General features: G+C 34.2%; 3 protein-coding genes across 15 annotated transcripts in view; 1 reads left to right on the forward strand and 2 right to left on the reverse strand.

Moving 5' to 3' along the window:
• Positions 1–901: 901 nt before the first annotated feature.
• LOC128231460 (39S ribosomal protein L18, mitochondrial-like) lies at positions 902–5,759 on the reverse strand. Its single transcript, XM_052944317.1, has 6 exons — positions 5,602–5,759; positions 4,298–4,388; positions 3,243–3,320; positions 2,427–2,534; positions 1,933–2,053; positions 902–1,569 (listed from the first exon to the last, which is right to left on the reverse strand). The coding sequence occupies exons 1-6, from the start codon at positions 5,675–5,677 to the stop codon at positions 1,405–1,407; spliced, it is 639 nt and encodes a 212-aa protein (XP_052800277.1). The 5' UTR covers positions 5,678–5,759; the 3' UTR covers positions 902–1,404.
• Positions 5,720–10,939, forward strand: LOC128231461 (zinc finger matrin-type protein 5-like). The gene is made up of 4 exons (XM_052944318.1): positions 5,720–5,902; positions 7,011–7,070; positions 8,633–8,707; positions 9,130–10,939. The coding sequence occupies exons 1-4, from the start codon at positions 5,776–5,778 to the stop codon at positions 9,369–9,371; spliced, it is 504 nt and encodes a 167-aa protein (XP_052800278.1). The 5' UTR covers positions 5,720–5,775; the 3' UTR covers positions 9,372–10,939.
• Positions 10,940–10,979: 40 nt separating this feature from the next.
• LOC128231457 (unconventional myosin-XVIIIa-like) overlaps positions 10,980–19,543 on the reverse strand; it is a 69,705-nt gene continuing 61,141 nt past the window's right edge. For 11 of the 13 annotated variants that reach the window (XM_052944310.1, XM_052944307.1, XM_052944308.1 and 8 more), the window contains 8 exons: positions 18,327–18,454; positions 17,959–18,072; positions 17,473–17,673; positions 17,062–17,199; positions 15,717–15,902; positions 15,360–15,487; positions 13,725–13,903; positions 10,980–12,855 (listed from right to left, as the gene is read on the reverse strand). In XM_052944310.1, coding sequence (XP_052800270.1) covers positions 12,845–12,855; positions 13,725–13,903; positions 15,360–15,487; positions 15,717–15,902; positions 17,062–17,199; positions 17,473–17,673; positions 17,959–18,072; positions 18,327–18,454 — 1,085 coding nt within the window. In that variant the 3' untranslated portion in view covers positions 10,980–12,844. The remainder of the gene's footprint in view (positions 12,856–13,724; positions 13,904–15,359; positions 15,488–15,716; positions 15,903–17,061; positions 17,200–17,472; positions 17,674–17,958; positions 18,073–18,326; positions 18,455–19,543) is intronic. The other 2 variants (XM_052944299.1, XM_052944301.1) reach the window with 2 other exon arrangements.

Here is a 19,543-nt window from a genome sequence, read left to right on the forward strand (position 1 = left end):
GTTCAAGATATTTAGATAAAACTTGGTAAACATATTGCCCAAGACAATATGCACATAATAATATTGCCTCGCCCATAGCTGTAATTTTATTTATTCTCAAGCAATGCTCCATTTTCAAGGAACAAACATACTGACAAGAATTTGGAGTTCGCTCCACAAAGCTTTTGTTTATCATACAGTAGTAAATATGTTTTTGTATAATAGTACTTGTGATAAACTATTTTTTGAGAAATAGTAGAATTCACATTGTTATTACAATGCAAATAAAATGCTTCCAGCACGGTTAAAATCTGCTGTCTCACACTGTAAATATAGTAGAATATCTTCATTTGTTACTTTTGAATAATTCAATAAAATGTTTTAGTTATAACCCATTTTTTTTTATAATTACCCTTACAAGAGCACCCAGAGATGGAGCAATATGCCCCATTTTTGCACAGAAATATCTACAAGACAAGGAAATCGATAAGAAACTTCTTAAATATAATATATTGCATTTGCGCACATTGTGATGAATTGATCAATTGTCCAGGAAATTATACCCATGAACATGGTAAAGAAGTTTGATAAAGAAGTGCTTGAGTGAGAGATTTGATGACAGGGGCATGATAGCCAATAATCCTGTTGAATATCAGTCTTGTCTAACAGCAGTGGTCAAAATAAGCACATGCATGCCAGCTTTACTCTGGTAAATGGCTTTCCAGGCTTGCTCAAATTCTAGATTTTATATGTATATGTTTTATATTACGGCTTGTCTAAATTGTCAATGCAAAGCAGTATTGCAAGAATTTGAGGTTTATCTGAATTTTAAAGACTGCAACAGTTGAACACATGTCCACAACAGTTGGGCTGTGAAAAGTAAGATGAAAAATGGTCAGGTTAGACTCCCAAGCAGACAAAGTAAATTTCATCATTTTTTATTATTAATAAATGGCCCTTATTGGGGAGTAACAAAATGACACTGGCTGTTAAGTGAAACTTTCAGAGACAAAATGGCCATAAGTTTGTAACAAAGTTTGGCTGAAAGCAGACCAGGTTAATTTGGAAAAGTGTTGACAATTACAGGGCCAAACTCTAGTTACCGGTACATGATGTGAAGCATTTGGGCTGTTATTAAACTCTTCTGTGATATCATGACGATAAACTTTGTATCCAAGGTTGCAAGAGATTATATTTGAACTGCTCATGTCAAAAATATACATTGCTTACTGCTAACAAAAGAAGACCCATTAGCTTGTTTATTGACATATTCACAGAATAAAGTTCAATATCATTATGAATTTTGTTCATATAGATTATATCAGACAACACTTTATTAGGAACAAGCATTATATGGACTAGTCTTTATTTTCAGCCAATGTCTTTTCTAGTTTCCGATCTTCATAAACACTTTGACACTGCTACTCATTCATCCCTTGTGAGTTTCTGGTAGTCATGTCTGTACACTGGTTTTTCACCCAACCTGCTGTAGCCCTCGTAATCGATCCCCGGTTCGCTCTCAAACTTAACAACATCAGGCTCACTCAACTTGATAGCATTCTCCTCTAGCGCTTTGAAAAAGGCAGATTTCTGGAAAGCAAAGCCAAACTGATATACTGTATCTGTATATATGGTAGTTATTTACAAGTCAAAACTTTCAACTACAATATATTCACAAGACCTTGGACATTTGTCAGTTCTTACTAGGTATATGATTGTGGTTACTGGTTACTACAAGTAAAGGAAATTTAGTCACTTTTAAGAAGGATAGAGAAAATAATATTTCACATACAACAAAAGGTTCAGTGGTTGATGAAAGCAAACTGAATCTTTATGAAATGTGTCAAACATTATTGTTTTTGTGTGAGAGCAGTACTTTAATATGGGAAAATATTTTGTCTGATACTACAATGAATGTAGAACTGTGTAATGACAAAAGCAGACATAAGGTACCTTCTCTGAATTAAGGTCAGTGTCTAAGTCATGGTCATAGAAGACATCGGTAATACCAGCCTCCAACATCCGACGGGCCAGCAGGATGCCAAGATTGTACGAGGCACTTACATCCTTTGTACTGAAAGTGGATTGCAAAATGGCATTTTCATTTTTAAAAACTTACCAGTACTAGGATTTTTTTTTATTATTTTAACAACTTTGATAAGTTTAGCTTTGCCTAATTTCTACTATGTTTTCTTAAAATAAAGAAAGAATATTAAATTCTGAAGATCGCACACTCAATTAATTTTTTTTGTATATTCAGAAACAACAACATGTTGAGTTTGTGTATTTAAATAATTTTTAAATTGTGATCTTTTTAAATCTGTTTATTTCCAATAAAAATCAATGTAATTATTACAAAATATTGAGTTCTATGAAAACTGATTTTCTACTGAAGTGGTAGGTGCTCCCTGACTTATGTAACGTATGTAAGCCTTCAATACACATACCTGTAGAGGTATCTGAGGAGGGCAGGTTCAGTGCTGGAGGCCTCCAACACCAGCTTACCAGACCCGTGTACCACACATGCATACATACGACTCTTGTCATATACCAACCTGCAACACACAACAACACATTGTTGTATTCAAAGCAGAAAAGTTGTCAATTATACACGTCGCATTTCAGCATCTACTATAAAAAACTTACATATAATCATAGTGTTGGGGCGGAAGAAAATTGGTTTGATGTAAACATTAGGTGAGAAAAATGTTCTGTTGCAAACAAAGTGGTGCATTTATAAGAAAAAATACTGTTACCGTTGTGCATGTTATGGGGACTTCTTCTTTATATTTTGAAATATGAAGTATGCATCCGATATGTGTCGAAAAGTATATTCTTTGATAGGTATCTTAGCTTGGTATCATAACTTAAAATATTGAGCAGGTTACAAACTTTGATGTACCGCATGAAAGTGTAATGTTTTGGTATATACATTCTTTATTTTATTCCATAGTCACAGTATTTAAAATGACAATAAAAATTGACTGTGCACCAGACCTGGAAAATGACACTGAACAGGTTCAACTCACACAATTGGCAAAATGACACATGGAAGATTTTCTAATAGCTTAATTATTTTTATTTCTTTAAAATGCCCAGGGGTGTTCTTATACAGAATGCAAAAGTTTGATTTTGACAGACAATATGATACAAAACATTTTTTTCACTGATCCTTAAAATTTAAATTCTACATAACTCATGCTTTTTGCTTGTGGTGTATCATTTCAATAACTCAAGAAGTGAGTACATTAGCTGTTACCTACTTATGATAAAAATCCTTTCTTGGGGACTGGAATTTCCAGCCTTTAATCTTTGGTGCTATCCCCTTGTGTTCCAATGCGCTGAAAAGTTAGAAATCAGCAAACATTTCATTGATGTTACAAGACATTTTTTTACAAAGTTCTTAAGAATTGTTATTTTCATAAATGTCTGCCAATGAGAATGTTTCATATGTGTTATAACATACAAGGCTTTTCACCTTCTTTTAGCAGCTCAAGGCTGATTTACAGCTTCTTGCTAATTCAATTGTTCCCCAATTCAACATGTATTTCCAAAAACAAAAAATCACGGAATTATTTTTTGTCTTGATGTTATTTTGGTGTTTGTTTTAAATTATATTGTCAATCTTACGTACTTTTGAATATACAAGCTTAAATCTTTTGCATGTTAAATGTTCCAAATTTGAAGCATGTACTTGTAAAACTTCCCCAAAATAAAATGCCAAGCCCCTTCCCAATTATTGTGTAAAAAGCCCTAATAAATATCAAAATGTAAACATTATATATTTTAAAATCAAAATTATACTTTTATCATTACATGCATATAACCTTACCTGAGGCTATACCAAACTAATTTAATGTTTTAGTTTAGCGCCAGGTTACAATTTAAAAACCTACCTCCCCGGCAGAAATAAACAAAGTGACAAGTTTCCAAAACCCTTAGACGACAAGCCACAAGGGTTTTATCATGAGAACTTAAGGATAAGGTCATAAAACATTTTCTAGCGACATATCTTACAGGATATAAAAATTTTACAAACATAAATAATTTTCTGAGCATATTTTATCATTAGCTCCTTGAATCTGATCATTTTGTCTGAATTTCGAGTTCTGTAATTGTTGCTTTTTTAAAGAAGAACAAAAACAACCTGTCGGATGACGTTAAACATAAAATCACTTTGGCATGGTCTGATAGAAATCCTGCAGGAATATTTTATAAAAATAGAGAGAATTTCGATATTTATCAAAATATCATTTCTACAAGTACTAATGATGTATTTGTTTACTTTCAACACAGTCACATATTAGCAGAAACATACCGTGGATTTCTGTTCAGGAACAGTGGATTAATCTTGATGTCTCTATTCGGTATACTTTCACATCTACAGGCAGTATGGATGCTTCGTAGCCCTAAATAATAGAGTTATAGTAAAACACCTTGCATGATTATATCATAGTCAACCACAGTGAAATATTTGTAGTCACATGGGGAAGGTTGCATCTAGTCAAAGTGCTCAGAGAATTTGCCATTTATAAAAGCAATATATATATATATATATAATATGTATATTAATATTGTGCTCTATGCAATGTCCTATGAATGAGCAATCTCTTATAGTGACATATTACTCAACAAATATAAAGTAAGCTAAGCAGGTAGTTAAAAAATGCCTCCTGAAAGTCTATTTGATTTTAGTTGATTATTTCAGACAGAGGTTTACAGATCTTGGCCTTAACCCAGTGTATTTAAAACAGCACTTCCTGCAAGAGTGTTAAAATGATAAAAAAAAGTGTTTTTACTGCATACATAACACCATTTTATACGGGTCTATTTACATTGGGCCGCACAGTTAAAAAAATAATAAATGGATCCTGCTCCTTGTTATACTGATAAAAACTTTGTAAAAATTGAGATTGAAGTGAACACAACCTAGAGTCGTAAACTGATACTGGTGGAAATACAATGTGTAAGATACACTGTCTGGTAGGCTTTATCAGTAGAGATCTTTGCTGTTGTTCCAGTGGTCAACAAAAAAACAACTGGAAAAAATCAGACCCATTCACAATCAAAACCCATAAAAGTATTCTTTTGTAATGCACCAGTCAATTGTTACCATGCCCCCCCCCCCCCAACATCCAGGGTATACCGGGGATAGTGGGGGAAATTGGCTGTGTTCTTACCTTCAAGGTGGCCAGCAGTGCAGAGTGAATGCAGGGGTTTTGTTTTAAATAGCGGGGAATGGGCCTTACCTACATGTAGGTCTCCCGTGGTGTGGGGGCATTTGGTGAGGATTTTACCAGCAGTTTGTCTCCGCAGGAGATTATACCCAGGATTGACTGGACCTGAGGGGTCTTGGTTAAAATTGACTGGTGCAGAAGAATTTTGGCAGACATTGGCTAAAACTCATAATGGATGCACATTTCTATCAGATTATCTGCAAACCTTCCTGTCATAAAAATATAGGTATCTTTCGTTTAAGACTTCTTTATGTATTTTGTATTATATTAAATGCATTTTCGATTGATTCGGTTATAAATTCAATTCATGGCTCATCCGCCAACTATGCCACTTTTTCTTGGAATCCTGGCAAAATTTTATAAGTTTTCACGATTGTATATTTACCTGGTACATTGAGAATTTTGCAAGAAAATACTGTTGTATCAAGAACGGCAGGTGAAATATTTCTTAAAAATGACATTTTGTTTGTTTATTACACCACAATGTCAAGTGTGTATAACTTGCTTTTCTCACAAGGTGTTATTTTCTAATCATGAAGTAGTGAGTACGGTACAACAAATGGGCAAGAGGTATTATTGTGACTTTTGTGATAGGTCATTCGCAGACACGGGTGTAAACAGGAAAAATCACTTTAAAGGCGTTCAACACCAACGTCTAAAGAAGCAACACTATGATTCTTTTCGAGGTAAATTATTTTTTATAAAGTATTTTATCTTTCGTACTCAAATTTGTCGTACCGAAAGAAAAAAAGGTTACATTATACTAAGCATTCTTTCCTACGATTGGTCCCAACTGTTATGAGAGATGATTAACAACTTGTATATTATTTAGTTCAAGATTGCTTCAAATTGATGTAATATTGCCCCGGCCGAAATAAGCACAAACCTGTACGGGTAAATCGCTATCCTGGCTTGCTCAACATTTTAATTTTATGTAGCTTCAGCCTAGTTTAAATTGACGATGGCAAGCACTACTCTTGTAATAAAAGTAGTATACAGACTTAGGCTTGTTCATCCAAAACAATGACTGATATTTACATGAACATGCCCTCTCAATCCATATTTGTTTGTGGTGCACTTTTGGTAGTGGCTGTGTACATGTGTGTAATGTAAATGATTATCAGCAGCTGCACTACCAACCATGCGTCAAAAACGCGTTGCCAATGCTGTAACATGTTACAGTGGGCATTATTCTTCAATTGCGGCATATAGTGAAAATTAGAATTAAAAGATATTGTCCGAGGTAAGGAAAAATGTGGCAATGTGCAAAATGTGCAAAAAACACGTGGTTGGTAGTGAACAGTAACTGTACCTAAGATCATATAGACATATATGTATGACCTCTTGTTTGTAATATATTAATGTTTTTAAATTTGTAGGACTTTTAAATCTACTCTAGTTCTGTTCTCCAGTGCTTATGGACCTATTGATAAATCTAGGCACATTTGTATTCGAATAGTCAGGGTGGTGAGCCACCCTTAGTGGCTGTTGCGGTGTGGCATATCATTATGTATACTGTATAATAATTGAAATTTCAGCACCTGTCCTGTGTCTAAAATGTGAATTAGCTAATTAGTCATTAGCTTTGTATTATATTCAATTTATTGAATGACTTGAAGTTTTTTTTTATTACAAATACTTTAATTTCATTTGTTCAACTTAGTCATTTTTAGTTGATTTTTTTTCCTATTTTGCAGGTCTTGTAAATATAAAGAGCTATTGCTTCGACAGCTATATTATTAAACTTAATTATATGGTTAAACTGTTAAATATTTTTGTTGATCTCCTTTGTAGACCCAGCCACCATTCTTTCTGATGATTCTGGAAAAATGCCCTGCAAACGATTTCATGCAGGTCAGTGGTTAAAACCAAATATATTCTATATATTTACATTACTAAAATGAAAGTTCAGTTAACTATTTGGATATCCAAATAACATGTTACAGTCACTGATTTATATATATATATACTGGGTACAAGTTAAAAGCATTCAAAAAGAATTATGACAAACTTTAACCAGTAGAGAATTACATGTGTATACTCTCCTGCGCCTTCTTAATTTTGTTTTATTCTGAATAATCAGATTTAGGCTGATTTGTTATTTCGAGAGAACCATAATTAATTTGTATGCCCAAGCTTACTAGAAAATGCCTAGGTACACCCCTGGCAATATAGGAGCTGTATTTGTTCATCACATTCACACGTCACATTTTTTGCCAAAAATCTTTTTTGTATGTAGTTTCAAAAGTATTGAAGTAAAATACATTAAACTGCATAGAATGTTGGTATGCACCTACTATTTTTGTCACATTTCTCAAAAATTAACCAGAGTTATGGCCCTTCACTCAGTAAATGATGAATTTAAAAAACATGATGTTGCATTTAGCTCCAAAAATATACATGTATGGTTCCCACACTCATGAAAACTCGGGAATGTTTTTACAATATACAGTCATTCACAGCTAAAATTGAAACCTTTGCAAATACCTGCCTTTGACAATGACTTAGTACTGTTTTCAGTAGTAAATAGAATGTATTCTTTTTGGTCTTTTATTACTAAAATATTGCAAAAAATTATATTTGTCCATGGTCCAGCTGTGTCTCTCCTTAATTTTTATCACTCTGACTAAGTTAAGGGCCATAACTCTTTTCTAACTGAAGGAAGCCACACACTGTACTCCAGGTCCACAACCCGCTGGCTAATTCTTGTCTGGAGTCATGACACTAGCTCTCATATATTTGAAGATATGCATGACACAAGAGTGCATGCTGTAAGAGGCACATTTTTTCCAAAGAGCCACTTATTGGGCAAAGCACCACACAAAAAGCTGTAGAACTAAAAATGCTGGTGAATGCTCCTGTAAATTTTTATGACTCTGGCTCATATACTTTTGGAAATTCGTCCAACACAAGATTGCATGCTCTTTAGGCTATTTTTTATTAGATGTAGGGCCATAACTCTGCACTTACTGGCTGCATCCTAGCATAAAGCCCCATCATGCACATTTTCACATATGGTTCATTACTCTGGCAATAATACTTACCAGTATGGAGATACACTACACTGGATTTTGTAAAGATATCAAATGACTGTGATAGGTTCAATTTTATATTGAGAGACAATGAAAAGAATTGTAATGATATTTTCATTTAGTTAAACATGCAATAAATAATCGGTGACCATTGGCTGGGGGCTATCACCTTAACCAAGATATTTTGACAACTGATAGTGCATCAAAGTAAAAAATAAACTCTTTTGAATAGCTTGTTAAAAGTATACACATTGGGCAATATCGTTGTTTTCTTGGTGCAACAATGAGATAAATTGGAGGTGACTATATGCACTTAGCTCAGAGTAATATAATAGTGGTTTAGTAATTTAAAGCTTGTTTTGTACCTTCATGGATGTTTTTCAGGGCAGTGTGATTATGGTGACAGCTGCAAATTCTCGCACATGACTCAAGAGAGACGACAGCAGTTACAGAGCATGGGTATGTACTGTCTGCATTTGATCTTCACAATGTCATGAATGCAGCTGAAGTATGATATATTTTCTCTATGTAAAACAATACACATGAAAACACAGCGAAGTTTCATCATTTTACTAGTCATGATTTGAAGAGCAGAAGCTTTTTAGTGAAAATAATCATTAAAACAAGTTTAGAGAGTTTAAAAACATGACATAATTGTTCTCTATTTGTTTACCAGTAAAAAACATGACATATTTGTTCTCTATTTGTTTACCAGTTATGATCTGCTTGAAGGTTTTTGAAGAGCAGATTCTGAAGCTTTTAGTGAAAATATTCATTAAAGCCAGAAAAGAGATTTACATAAAAACATGACATAATGGTTCCATTAAAGCTATATATACAGTATGCTATTTGTTTTACTACTATGTTTTATGTAATTGAAGTTGCCCATCAACAAGCAGAGAAAAAGAGGAAGCTGCATGAGCAATTAGCAGAGCCAAGTTTGGATGAGTGGTTGGAAAAACGGCAAAAACGATTAAGAAAGGAACAGACACCTGGTGCTCAAGAAGTGTCAGATGTGACATATGAATTACCTCCCTTCTTGAACAGACCAAACTTACCTCCCTCCCTCCTTCCACCAGCCAGTGAAGAGCTCAAAAATAAACCCCAGTGTGAGTGGGGTTGAACTGGAAGGAACAAGATAGGCCCTGACAAATCATGAACTTTTGGAGGAATGGATTATGTTCAGATGTATTTGTTTGCCATTTTTTTTAATACTTCACTTGTTTCTGCAAGCACAAACAGTATTGCTTAAGTGGCAATTTAAACTCATCTTGTGTTGGCATCACTGCCACTTTTGCAACTTGGATAAAGTTTTACATGCAAAGTTTTCTACTGTGCACACCCATGTATCTCAGATATTAAACTTTGATGTGGTCGATTAAATCAATGTTCACAGTGAACAGTCAAGATAAATACATATTTGTGTCTCTTTGGCAGCCTGCTTGCGTTGAGTGAGTCATAGTTGTTACAATGGCAGTTCAGTGCCATGAAAGTTTACCAAAATGAGATTGTGTGTCACCCACAAGTCCCAAGTCTGTACCTCAAATGTCATGTGCACCCTCAGAGGTCAAAGGCTAAAATGATCCTCATAAGTCCACCATGAGGAGATGGCATGTTGCCCCATACCCCCAGATCTGTACCTCAAAGGTCAAGGTCTAGCTTAGAGGTCAAAGGTTGAAATGATCCTTGTCCGGGCGGGCTGTATCTTGAGCATGCGTTATAGGATTTTAAGAAAAAAAATACCTTGAAGGTAATAATTGATTTAAATGCAGAAGCAATATTTTGTTTTGCAAGTCATTACTTTGTAACTATAAACAGAATTCCTATCAAACTTGACAGAACTGTAGTGTACCATTTCATGATTGGTCCATTTCCATAGAACTTAATCAGATAAAATAAGTCAGTGGCCCTTTTCAATCACTCATTGAATTGATAGACAGAGCAATAGGACAGGTTTCTTACGATTATGAAATATTAAAACAAGAGCAGTCACACACTGCCACACAGACTGCCAAATCCCCTGTCAGATTAAGAACAGTATCATTTTTGCCTTTTGAAAAAGAATGGCAATGAACAGTAACAAAGCGCAATAACTGAAATTAAATACTGCAGCCAGAGTTATGGTTACTGTGCACTGCACTTCTTCTCCATAGGATCTATCAGTATATGCAGTTAGAACCTTAAAGACTTGACAAGTGGTCAGGATAAAAAAAACATTCTGCAAAAAAATACTGCACCCAGAGTTAAGGTCCTTGTGCACTGTACTTTATCTCAATGTCATCAGCCTGTATATGATGTTTGAAGTCAATACCTCAGACCTTTTTGAGTTATGCGTCAAACAAAAAAATAATTATGAAAATTAATAAAGTGCTGTAACTAAAAAATACTGCAGCCAGAGTTATGGTTACTTTGCCCTGTACTTCTCTTAAATTGGATATATCTGTATATGAAGTTTGTAGTCAATACCTGAAAGACTTGACAGCTCCGAACAAAACATATGTATGAACATTCACAAAGAGCAAAACCTAAAACAATACTACAGCCAGAGTTATGGTTCCTGTTCACTGCACCTTTTCTCAACGAGATCAATTTGTTTAAACAGTCGGAAGTCAATTCCTTAGATCGTAAATTGTTTTTATAATAGTATATTTTGTTTTCATGAAATACGATAAAAGTGTCTCATGTAACTGCAGTGGCTCTGTTGGTGAGGAAATAAAACAAGATAAATGTGTTGTTTTTTATTTTTATATTTTATTTCTATATCCTCATTAAACAATATTAAAATTAATTATTACACTTGAACATTTCATTACATGTTTTATAGGTTTAAACATGTACAATAAATAACATGTATACAGAGAGCACTCGGTTAATAGTTATTATTACATGTATAAAAGATCATTTCACACTTCTTGAAACAAATGCAACTGCAATGGCATAAATTATATATAGTTATAACATTTTACGAGTCCAATGCATGTTGACCCAGGTATGTAATCAAAAGATAAATATTTAAGATGATTACAAGCTAGCAAAGTTTACTGTCGACTGTATTTTGATTGAAACATGTCATGAGAGATGGGCATCTTGTTAAACTCCAGCATTGCTTTGATGGCCATAGTTTATGAAACTCATGTAATATAAGTTTGAAAACTACCAGTTTTACAGTTAGTTTGTAGTTGTTTCATGCATAAACTTCATTGAAGAACAATACATTGAAATTTTAAGTACATGAAGATCCAAGTTTGTTAGTCAAATCTGTATTCCAAATACAACTTTTAGAAGCATTTAATAGGAGAAATTATCGAGCATACACAAACAAGGCTAATTGTTTGGAAATTTGTTAAAGTTAGCAACATGATTTACAGCACAAATGTTGACTCTAAAAATCAAAATACTTTATGATAAGCTCATATATTTAGACAACACATATAAAACCAGTTTGCAAAGCTGAAAAAGCTGTCTGAAATATTTTTTTAAATACTGCAGAGAACATATTTTTCCACATAAGTTGCAGATCACTGAATACTTAAAAACTGAACAAGAATTAACACATTAAATTCTGAACAATCTGAATGAAAAATGTACATTGTACCTTGTTTCTTGAATGCGAAAAAGATCACTACAAAGTTTAGTAACAATTCATCAACTGTGTCTTGATGTGTAGGCCAAGAAAATGATTTGATGTTTCTTTTTTATTTCCATATAAGAAATAACCTCGGTTGTATCATTCCAATGCTCTTCTTGTGGACATGAGCAAGGTTTTGTAACAATTCAGCAACTGTTTCTTGATGTGTAGGCCAAGAAAATGATGTTTCTTGATTTTTTTTGTTTCTAAATAAGGAATAACCTTGGTTCAATCATTCCAATGCACATACACCAGCAAGGTTCTGTTAAAGTAGAGATCAATTTTGTGCTGAGTTTATGATAATTCCATACACTATTTAAAAGTCATTTGTACATAAAGGAGTTACCTTTTTATCCAGTTAGGAATCAATGAATGGTGCTACAAAAAACATGTACACAAGAACTGATGCAATCGTTTTTATCAACATGATCAGTTGAAATCCATGGTAAAATGTTGCCATTCCAAAGGGACTTGACATAATATTGTGCTTTAAATAATACTTACAATTAACAAAGCTAAAATACTGAATAGATTAAATTAATATTGAAATAGTTAACTATAACATCAAATTACATTTGTATGAACATTTAAAGACACTTCCAACAAATGCATATTGGGTGTGGACAAAAAAAAACTACACTTGCAATTAGATATATTGGCACAATACTGGCATATTTATAATAAATATCTCCCCTCTTATTTTTAATGTCCTTACTTCCATCTAAGCACGTTATCACTTCTCATCAATGTGGGAAGAATAATTACATGCATTACATAGCTATATCCATGTGGTTCCACAAAAAATAAATGTGTAAGATATAACAGTTCCTATGTGTTTTCGTGGCTGTGGTGACCTTGCATTGGGTGTTGGTCAAGGTCTGCCAGGGTCAGAGCTGCTGTAATGGAGCCCAAAGTTGCACATGCCCGGATAGGTGGAGAAGGAGGATGTAATTACACTTCATCTACTGTCATATCTCACCTGGAAAACATACAGGCATACACTTGATACATGATTTTACAACTCTTAACAGTATGGATAAGTTTACAAGATATTTTTATATATTCGTAACACAATCAGGAAAATCTGCAACATCGCACCTTACATAATCAACTTATTTTATTTAAATTTATTGTGTTTATTTTAGTTCACTAATTCTACTTTCTAATTCACACACAGTCATGCAGGACATGCTTGGTATAAAACACAAATGTTATGTGGAATCTACAGGCTGTTCATAATCAACACAAATCTCAACTTGATTGTTGTCATATTAAAATATGGTTCATCATAAGCAAGGCAAAGGACAGACTTCTTCAGTCTTTTGTCACATACTGCTACTGCTTCTTTCCAAACAATTTCTTTTAAAACAAAAAACTAAATGCATATTTACATTTCGATGCATACAATAAAATAAGAGCCACTATTCTGACTAAAAGCTGCACTCTCACAGATTGAAGGTTTTGACAACTTTTTTACTTTTTGTCTTGGAAAGAGCCAATTTTTGCGAAAATCCATGGAAACCAGTTAAATAAAACTGCAGACAAAAAATTAGGTCACAGATTTTTATATTTAAGTTAAAAAACAAACTGCTTTTATGCATTTTTCTTAAACCGTTAGTACGCCATAAAACATGACTTTTCGGACAGAAATATGAAAATCTAGGATCTGATTTTTTGTTAGCAATCTTATATCATTGATTTGCAGATATTTACGTAAAAATTGTTAAAATGGTCAATCTGTGAGAGTGTAGCTTTAACTACAAGTTCATGTAATATTAATATTACCATATACCAGTGAATATATGTATGAATACATGTATAAATGGAACTAAACAACTGCATACATACTATGATCAAGGTTATTAGTTAATCTGGGACTAGAGGGGATGTCTGTCATGACACTGGACGAAGATGATGTAAGACGGGACCTGCTGTCACTGTCGAAACTCCGCTGTCGCAGCACAAGGGGTGAACGTTTATGACTCGACAAATATGAACCCACATCCGAGTCAGAATCATCTACATCACTGTAACAAGACGATGGCAAAACAACGCTTACATAACATACACACAATAACGAAACCATACTTGGATGTTGTTGGCTTCTCATACCAGGGTCAGTTGTAAAGTTTCCAGACTGACCAAGTAAAGAAATAAATCAATAAACTTGCTTCCTTTGAATGCCATAGCTATCTTTGATAAATCTACATTTTTTATTGTCAAACAATATTAAATAATAGATTTAAGGGGCTAGTTTTTATAACTACGGTATACTATTAAACCCTACTGTACACTTCGGGCATACTTTTGGGCGTTGTATGGAAATTCTTGGTTATGGAAACTAATGGCTCTTTACTTTGAACAATTTAAACAAGTTAACCTCATCATCTTTTATTTATAATGTGATCGTGAAAATATAATATAAGAGATTTTGTTTTATAAGAAGCTGGTTTGTTTGTATACATGAATTTTTATAATTAGTATGTGTGTTAAGCCAATATTATACCTAACAAGGCCTTTATTGATAATGAAAATGTCCTTTTAGAAATGTAATGATTTTGAAATGTCAAATTAATTCTTTGTTTATACATACAATTATGTACCAGTCATAAAAAGGTTTTCATTTCATTCTATCATAACAAGCCAAAACTGCAACAGTACTGCTTCACGTTGGTTGAGGTTTCATTTCCTTTTTATGTCACTTTAAATTACACAACCTTGTTTAGATGTATTGAATATTTCTTTAATGTCAAAAGATAAAACATCAATGATGAATGTATGTGTTACAGAGTTTGAATAACAGAAAAAGTACAAGCATTTTTTTTATGGTGACATTCCACAAACTTAACAACTGCCCCTCGTATGTAGACTGACCATACCTTATCACCAGGTGCTAAAATAACAACATAATACAATATAAATTATAATGTCTACAAAATATTAAATTCATAACAGTGAAAGTACTTGTTATGTTACATGTAGTGTATGTTAGTTACTATGTTCTATAATGCACTAGTGAAAAACCCTGTCAGAAATCACACTTAGACATGCTTTTTTGACAGACAAATATCCACTGTGACATATTATATTCTTCACTCCTAACTGATCAAGTATGACTACATAATTATGTTACAGTAACACCATCTTTAACCTACGCAATTACTCATATTTCAGTAGTTAACATTATCAGATAGCTCTATGTTATTTATCACACCTGTGTTATTATTTTCTCAAGATTACCAAGATCAAATTCCACTTTCACTGTAGCCTCATCAGGAACCTTGTTTTCTTCCCTCTCACTTGTATATGAATGCATGTATGTAGTTATACCTTAGTTGGGAGTTTTTACTTTCCCCAAAACATGAGTATATAAGTTAATTTACAACATATATAAAGATAGAGAAATACACGTTCCTACAAAACATGGGAGATAACAATGTGTGCAAATAAATGGCAGTGCAGGAATCAAGGGACATAACCTACCTGTCAGAGAAGTCTGTGTCTATACCCTCCTCCAAGGCAGCCTGAAGGTCAGATATTCTCTTGAAGGCCAACTTTAGATCTGACTGGTTCTGCTCAAAGTCACCCTCCAATTCAGCAACTTTGTTCTCCTATATAAAAGATTCATTTTATAGATACAGTATTTTATTAAGAAAGGTGACCCTATGCCAACAGTAAAACAGAACAGCTTTGGGAGCAATTAGGTTGTATGTATATTTATCAAATACAAGCTTGTTAACCAATCATACAACCATTTGATCAGATTGGCTAGTAATCGTCTTTTACTTAATTATATTCTGATTTAACTGGGTTCTTTGCACGCCATAATCCTAGACTCACATTTTCCTTGTATTTGTGAGCCATTTCCATTTCGCGTTTCTGCACATCTGAGAATTCCTCACGTAAGTCACGTAGCTGCCTCTGTACGCGCTTGATATTTTCCTCGGCATGTATGCGAGCTGCGCCAAGCTGCTCCTTCTCCTCGTTAGTACGGTCATACTGCTCCTTGGTCCGCGTTACCTGAACCTACATGAACACATTTTCACGCTTGGTAAATGACTGGTGCATGTTATATTGTACATGTCCTCTCTTAATACTAGGGATGCAAACGAATGGGAAAATTGATATTCGAATATTCGGTTATTCTTTCGATCGAATATTCGAATATTCGATTAACAAAATTAATATTTAAGAAATGTAGTTAACTACTATTATTATTCTCTACATTTATAGCCGGGGCTTTTGCCATAGCCGGTACACGCGACGGACCCTGATAAATCCAACAAAAAGCAAAATATTTTGAACAAATAAAAAGCCATATTAATTTCAATTCCACAGCATTCATATTTGCAAAAAAAAACATGATCGTAAATTCCCGGTCGAATGTCGTGATCACCAACGGAGGGTCTTTCCGTAGGACGAGAGCCTCGTTCTGGGATTGATCTCTACTTAATATATCTATGTAAATCCAAACCTAATCGGGGATTAGTTCAGTAATAAAACGAAAATGACCCTGAATTTTGACTCATTTATTGTACAACATTATCCTAAAACGCTATACTATACAGTTACATTTCATCGCACGAGCGACATTTTGAAACATGGAAGATAGTTTAGAGCACATAACTAGCACATGTCATTCATATTATTACAGCGATTTGAGCTATATTGCACAACTTAATTGGCAGCCATGACACCACTTTGGTTGCTGTTTCCGTATATCTTTTATTGGCATGGTCATTAAAATTTACCGAAAATAATTGTTTGATGTCACTTGTCTAATAGCCATTTTTCGTAAATTTACGGGTACTGTTTATATAGTCGCCGACGATATGTCCCTTATTAACATGTGACACGTGTATAGTGTCATAGCGTTCACGACCCTGGCATAAGGGATCAGTCGTTGTAAAAAGACAAGTGAATAAATACAACAACACAGTTGTAGGCAAAAGGTTTATTTGTTATCAAACAAAAAAAACATCGAATATTCGAATACCGATTTTGACATTCGAATATCAAACGTTCGATCGAATATTCGTTTGCATCCCTACTTAATACCCTACTTAAACTAATGATTGTAAATATTTGATGAATGAAATTAACTTTTAAATGCATGAAATCAAAGGATTTATATAATGTATATTTATGCCACACATTTTGATAACTATTACTCTACGAGGTGTACCTCAAGCCTGTGTTTGTTTGTTGTTTCTAGCTCAAGGCGTGTCTCCAGGTCTCGGATCTTGTTTTCCAGCCTCTGGACAACAGTTTTGTCCACACTGTTCTCCTCATACGTCTGTACACGAGACTTCAGGTCATTCACCTGAAACAAACATTAGCCCTATTGTAGTATAATGAAGATTGTCAGCATCACATGCTGGACTTGGTTCATCTGACTAGGTCAATGTAAGTACAAATACTTCCTTCAAGTAGCTTAAAAATGAGATGTGAAGAGGATAATGTCACAACAAAAAAGACAGGATATCCAAACCTGTCAAAAGGATCTGTGTACCTGGCAAAATTATATTTATATATATACCACATATTTTTTCAACAAATCAAAATTAGACGTCACAGTGGCCGTCTATATACATACCTCAGACCTGAGTTTGTCCTTCTCCACAGTAAGTTCCTCAATCTGCTGGAGTTGATCGTTGAGTGTGATGTGGTCAAGTGACTGTTGCTGCACGACTGCCTTGTATTTCTTCATCGCATCACCGAGGTCCTCCTCATTCTCTTCCAGCTGGGACTGCAGCTCTGTCTTCTCACGCAGCAATGACATGCTTTTGTTCTCCGTCTGAATCAAAAGTTGCAGGATTGATTGTTTTATTTAATGAGGACACTGAGTAAAAACTGTTTCCATTTTAGCCAAACTAAAAATTAAAAAATACATTCTCGGAGTAATTCATAATCTATATAATGTCATATTTGCTTCAGGCCACAGACTGGCATTAAGAAATTTCTAGATCATAGATTGCAAAAGGTCTTTCAGCTGTTTAAAAGTACTCGGAAAACTTTTCATGTTAGTCATAACAACAGATGAGAATCTAGTTGGAAAATATTCAAGGATGTTAGCTTTTACCTCCTGTTTAGACTTGAAGAGGTCATCCAACTGTTGTTGCAGGTCGGCCAGTTCCAGTTCCATTGTCTTCTTAGCCTTAATGGCTGCCGCCGAAGAGAACTCCAGGTCCTCCAGCTACGCAACAAAGAAATCAGTCATTACTTTTTGTTAAGATAAGTTACTCAAAAAATTGCCACATTTCTAGTATTTATCTTTATGTATTTACATATTAAACTTCATTTTTTCTTCCCATTTGGAGTCTTTTTACAACCTTTCGCCGAAATATTCGCAAATACATCTTGAAACATTAAATTTAAGAGATATAAATGTATCAATGTTTTAAGGACTTAATTTCACAAAAGTTATCAAGTCATTCAGAACAGCCCTACCTGGTTCCTAAGCTGTCGGACCTGAGCCTTTGATCCTTCTCCGGTCTTCTGTTTCTGCAACACAAGCTCGGCGTCTCGCAGCAGGGCCTTCGTCCTCCGTAGGTCTCTACGCAGACGCTTCTCAGCATCTAATACATGAAACATGAGTGTATTATCTGACCTTACAGGGTCTTGGTTATTTATTTTTAGATTTGGAATGTCACAAAAAAGGAAATTTCAACCTGAAATTCAGATTACTTATTTTCAACTAATATCATACTTTTACATATGGGCTGCGTCGTGCAATTTTAGGCCTTCGGACATAATAATTACAAATAAAATAATAATTAACAAGAGGCCCAAAAGGGCCTATGCTCTACTGGCATGGCTTTTGTGGTCATATCAATCCAGAGCATGTATGTATGGGTAAAAGGCAACAGACGTATACTTTATGTTTTGTGTTTGGCTTACCTGAAAACGTAGCACGTTCAACATCTGAGCCCAGAAAGTTGTGTAAGCAGATTAGTTCCATGAACTATTTTAATATGTGCCAAGTAAAAGTCATCTGACAAAAAAAAAATGCTTTCAAAACTGTACTCATAGTAAAAATTTCTGTAGTTTTAAAAGTTAAAAAATGTTGGTCAAAAGGTCAAGTCAAGGGCATCCTAGGACAACATTGATCAATTTGAACAAACATTCACAATCAATTGTGCTGAGATGGATGCACGAACACACAAAAAGATTTTCAAACCTTTCCAGATTTATGTTTACCAAACCTGTGAACCCTGGGTTTGGCCAGTAATGACACCAGGTGCATAACTTAAACATTCACAACCAATTTTGTTAAGATGAATGCGCAAACTACAGAACTTAAAGCTAAAAAATGGCCTTTGGGCTTTCAACAAGAACAAGGCAGAGTAATTCACAAAATCAGCTGCAGAAGCAAAAAGCATATTGTCTCTCAAAATCCTATACTTGCAAATTGTCTCCCTTAACTCTAGACTTGAATTTACATGTACATGTAAACTTGGCTAAAAATAGAATTCGCTCATGCAGACCTGGCTAAAAATAGAGAGCATTTCTTTAAAACTTTCATGGCCCATAATCTAGGCATTCATGGGCGGATCTGGCTGGTTTTCGAAAGGAACCGAGCTCTAATGGATATCTAGATACTGTACAAGTTTCATTGAGATACAATACAAACTGAAGACTGTATCGTGTTCACAACCAATTGTTTA

Source organism: Mya arenaria, chromosome 4 (genome assembly GCF_026914265.1).
Source record: "Mya arenaria isolate MELC-2E11 chromosome 4, ASM2691426v1".
Lineage (NCBI taxonomy): Eukaryota > Metazoa > Mollusca > Bivalvia > Myida > Myidae > Mya > Mya arenaria.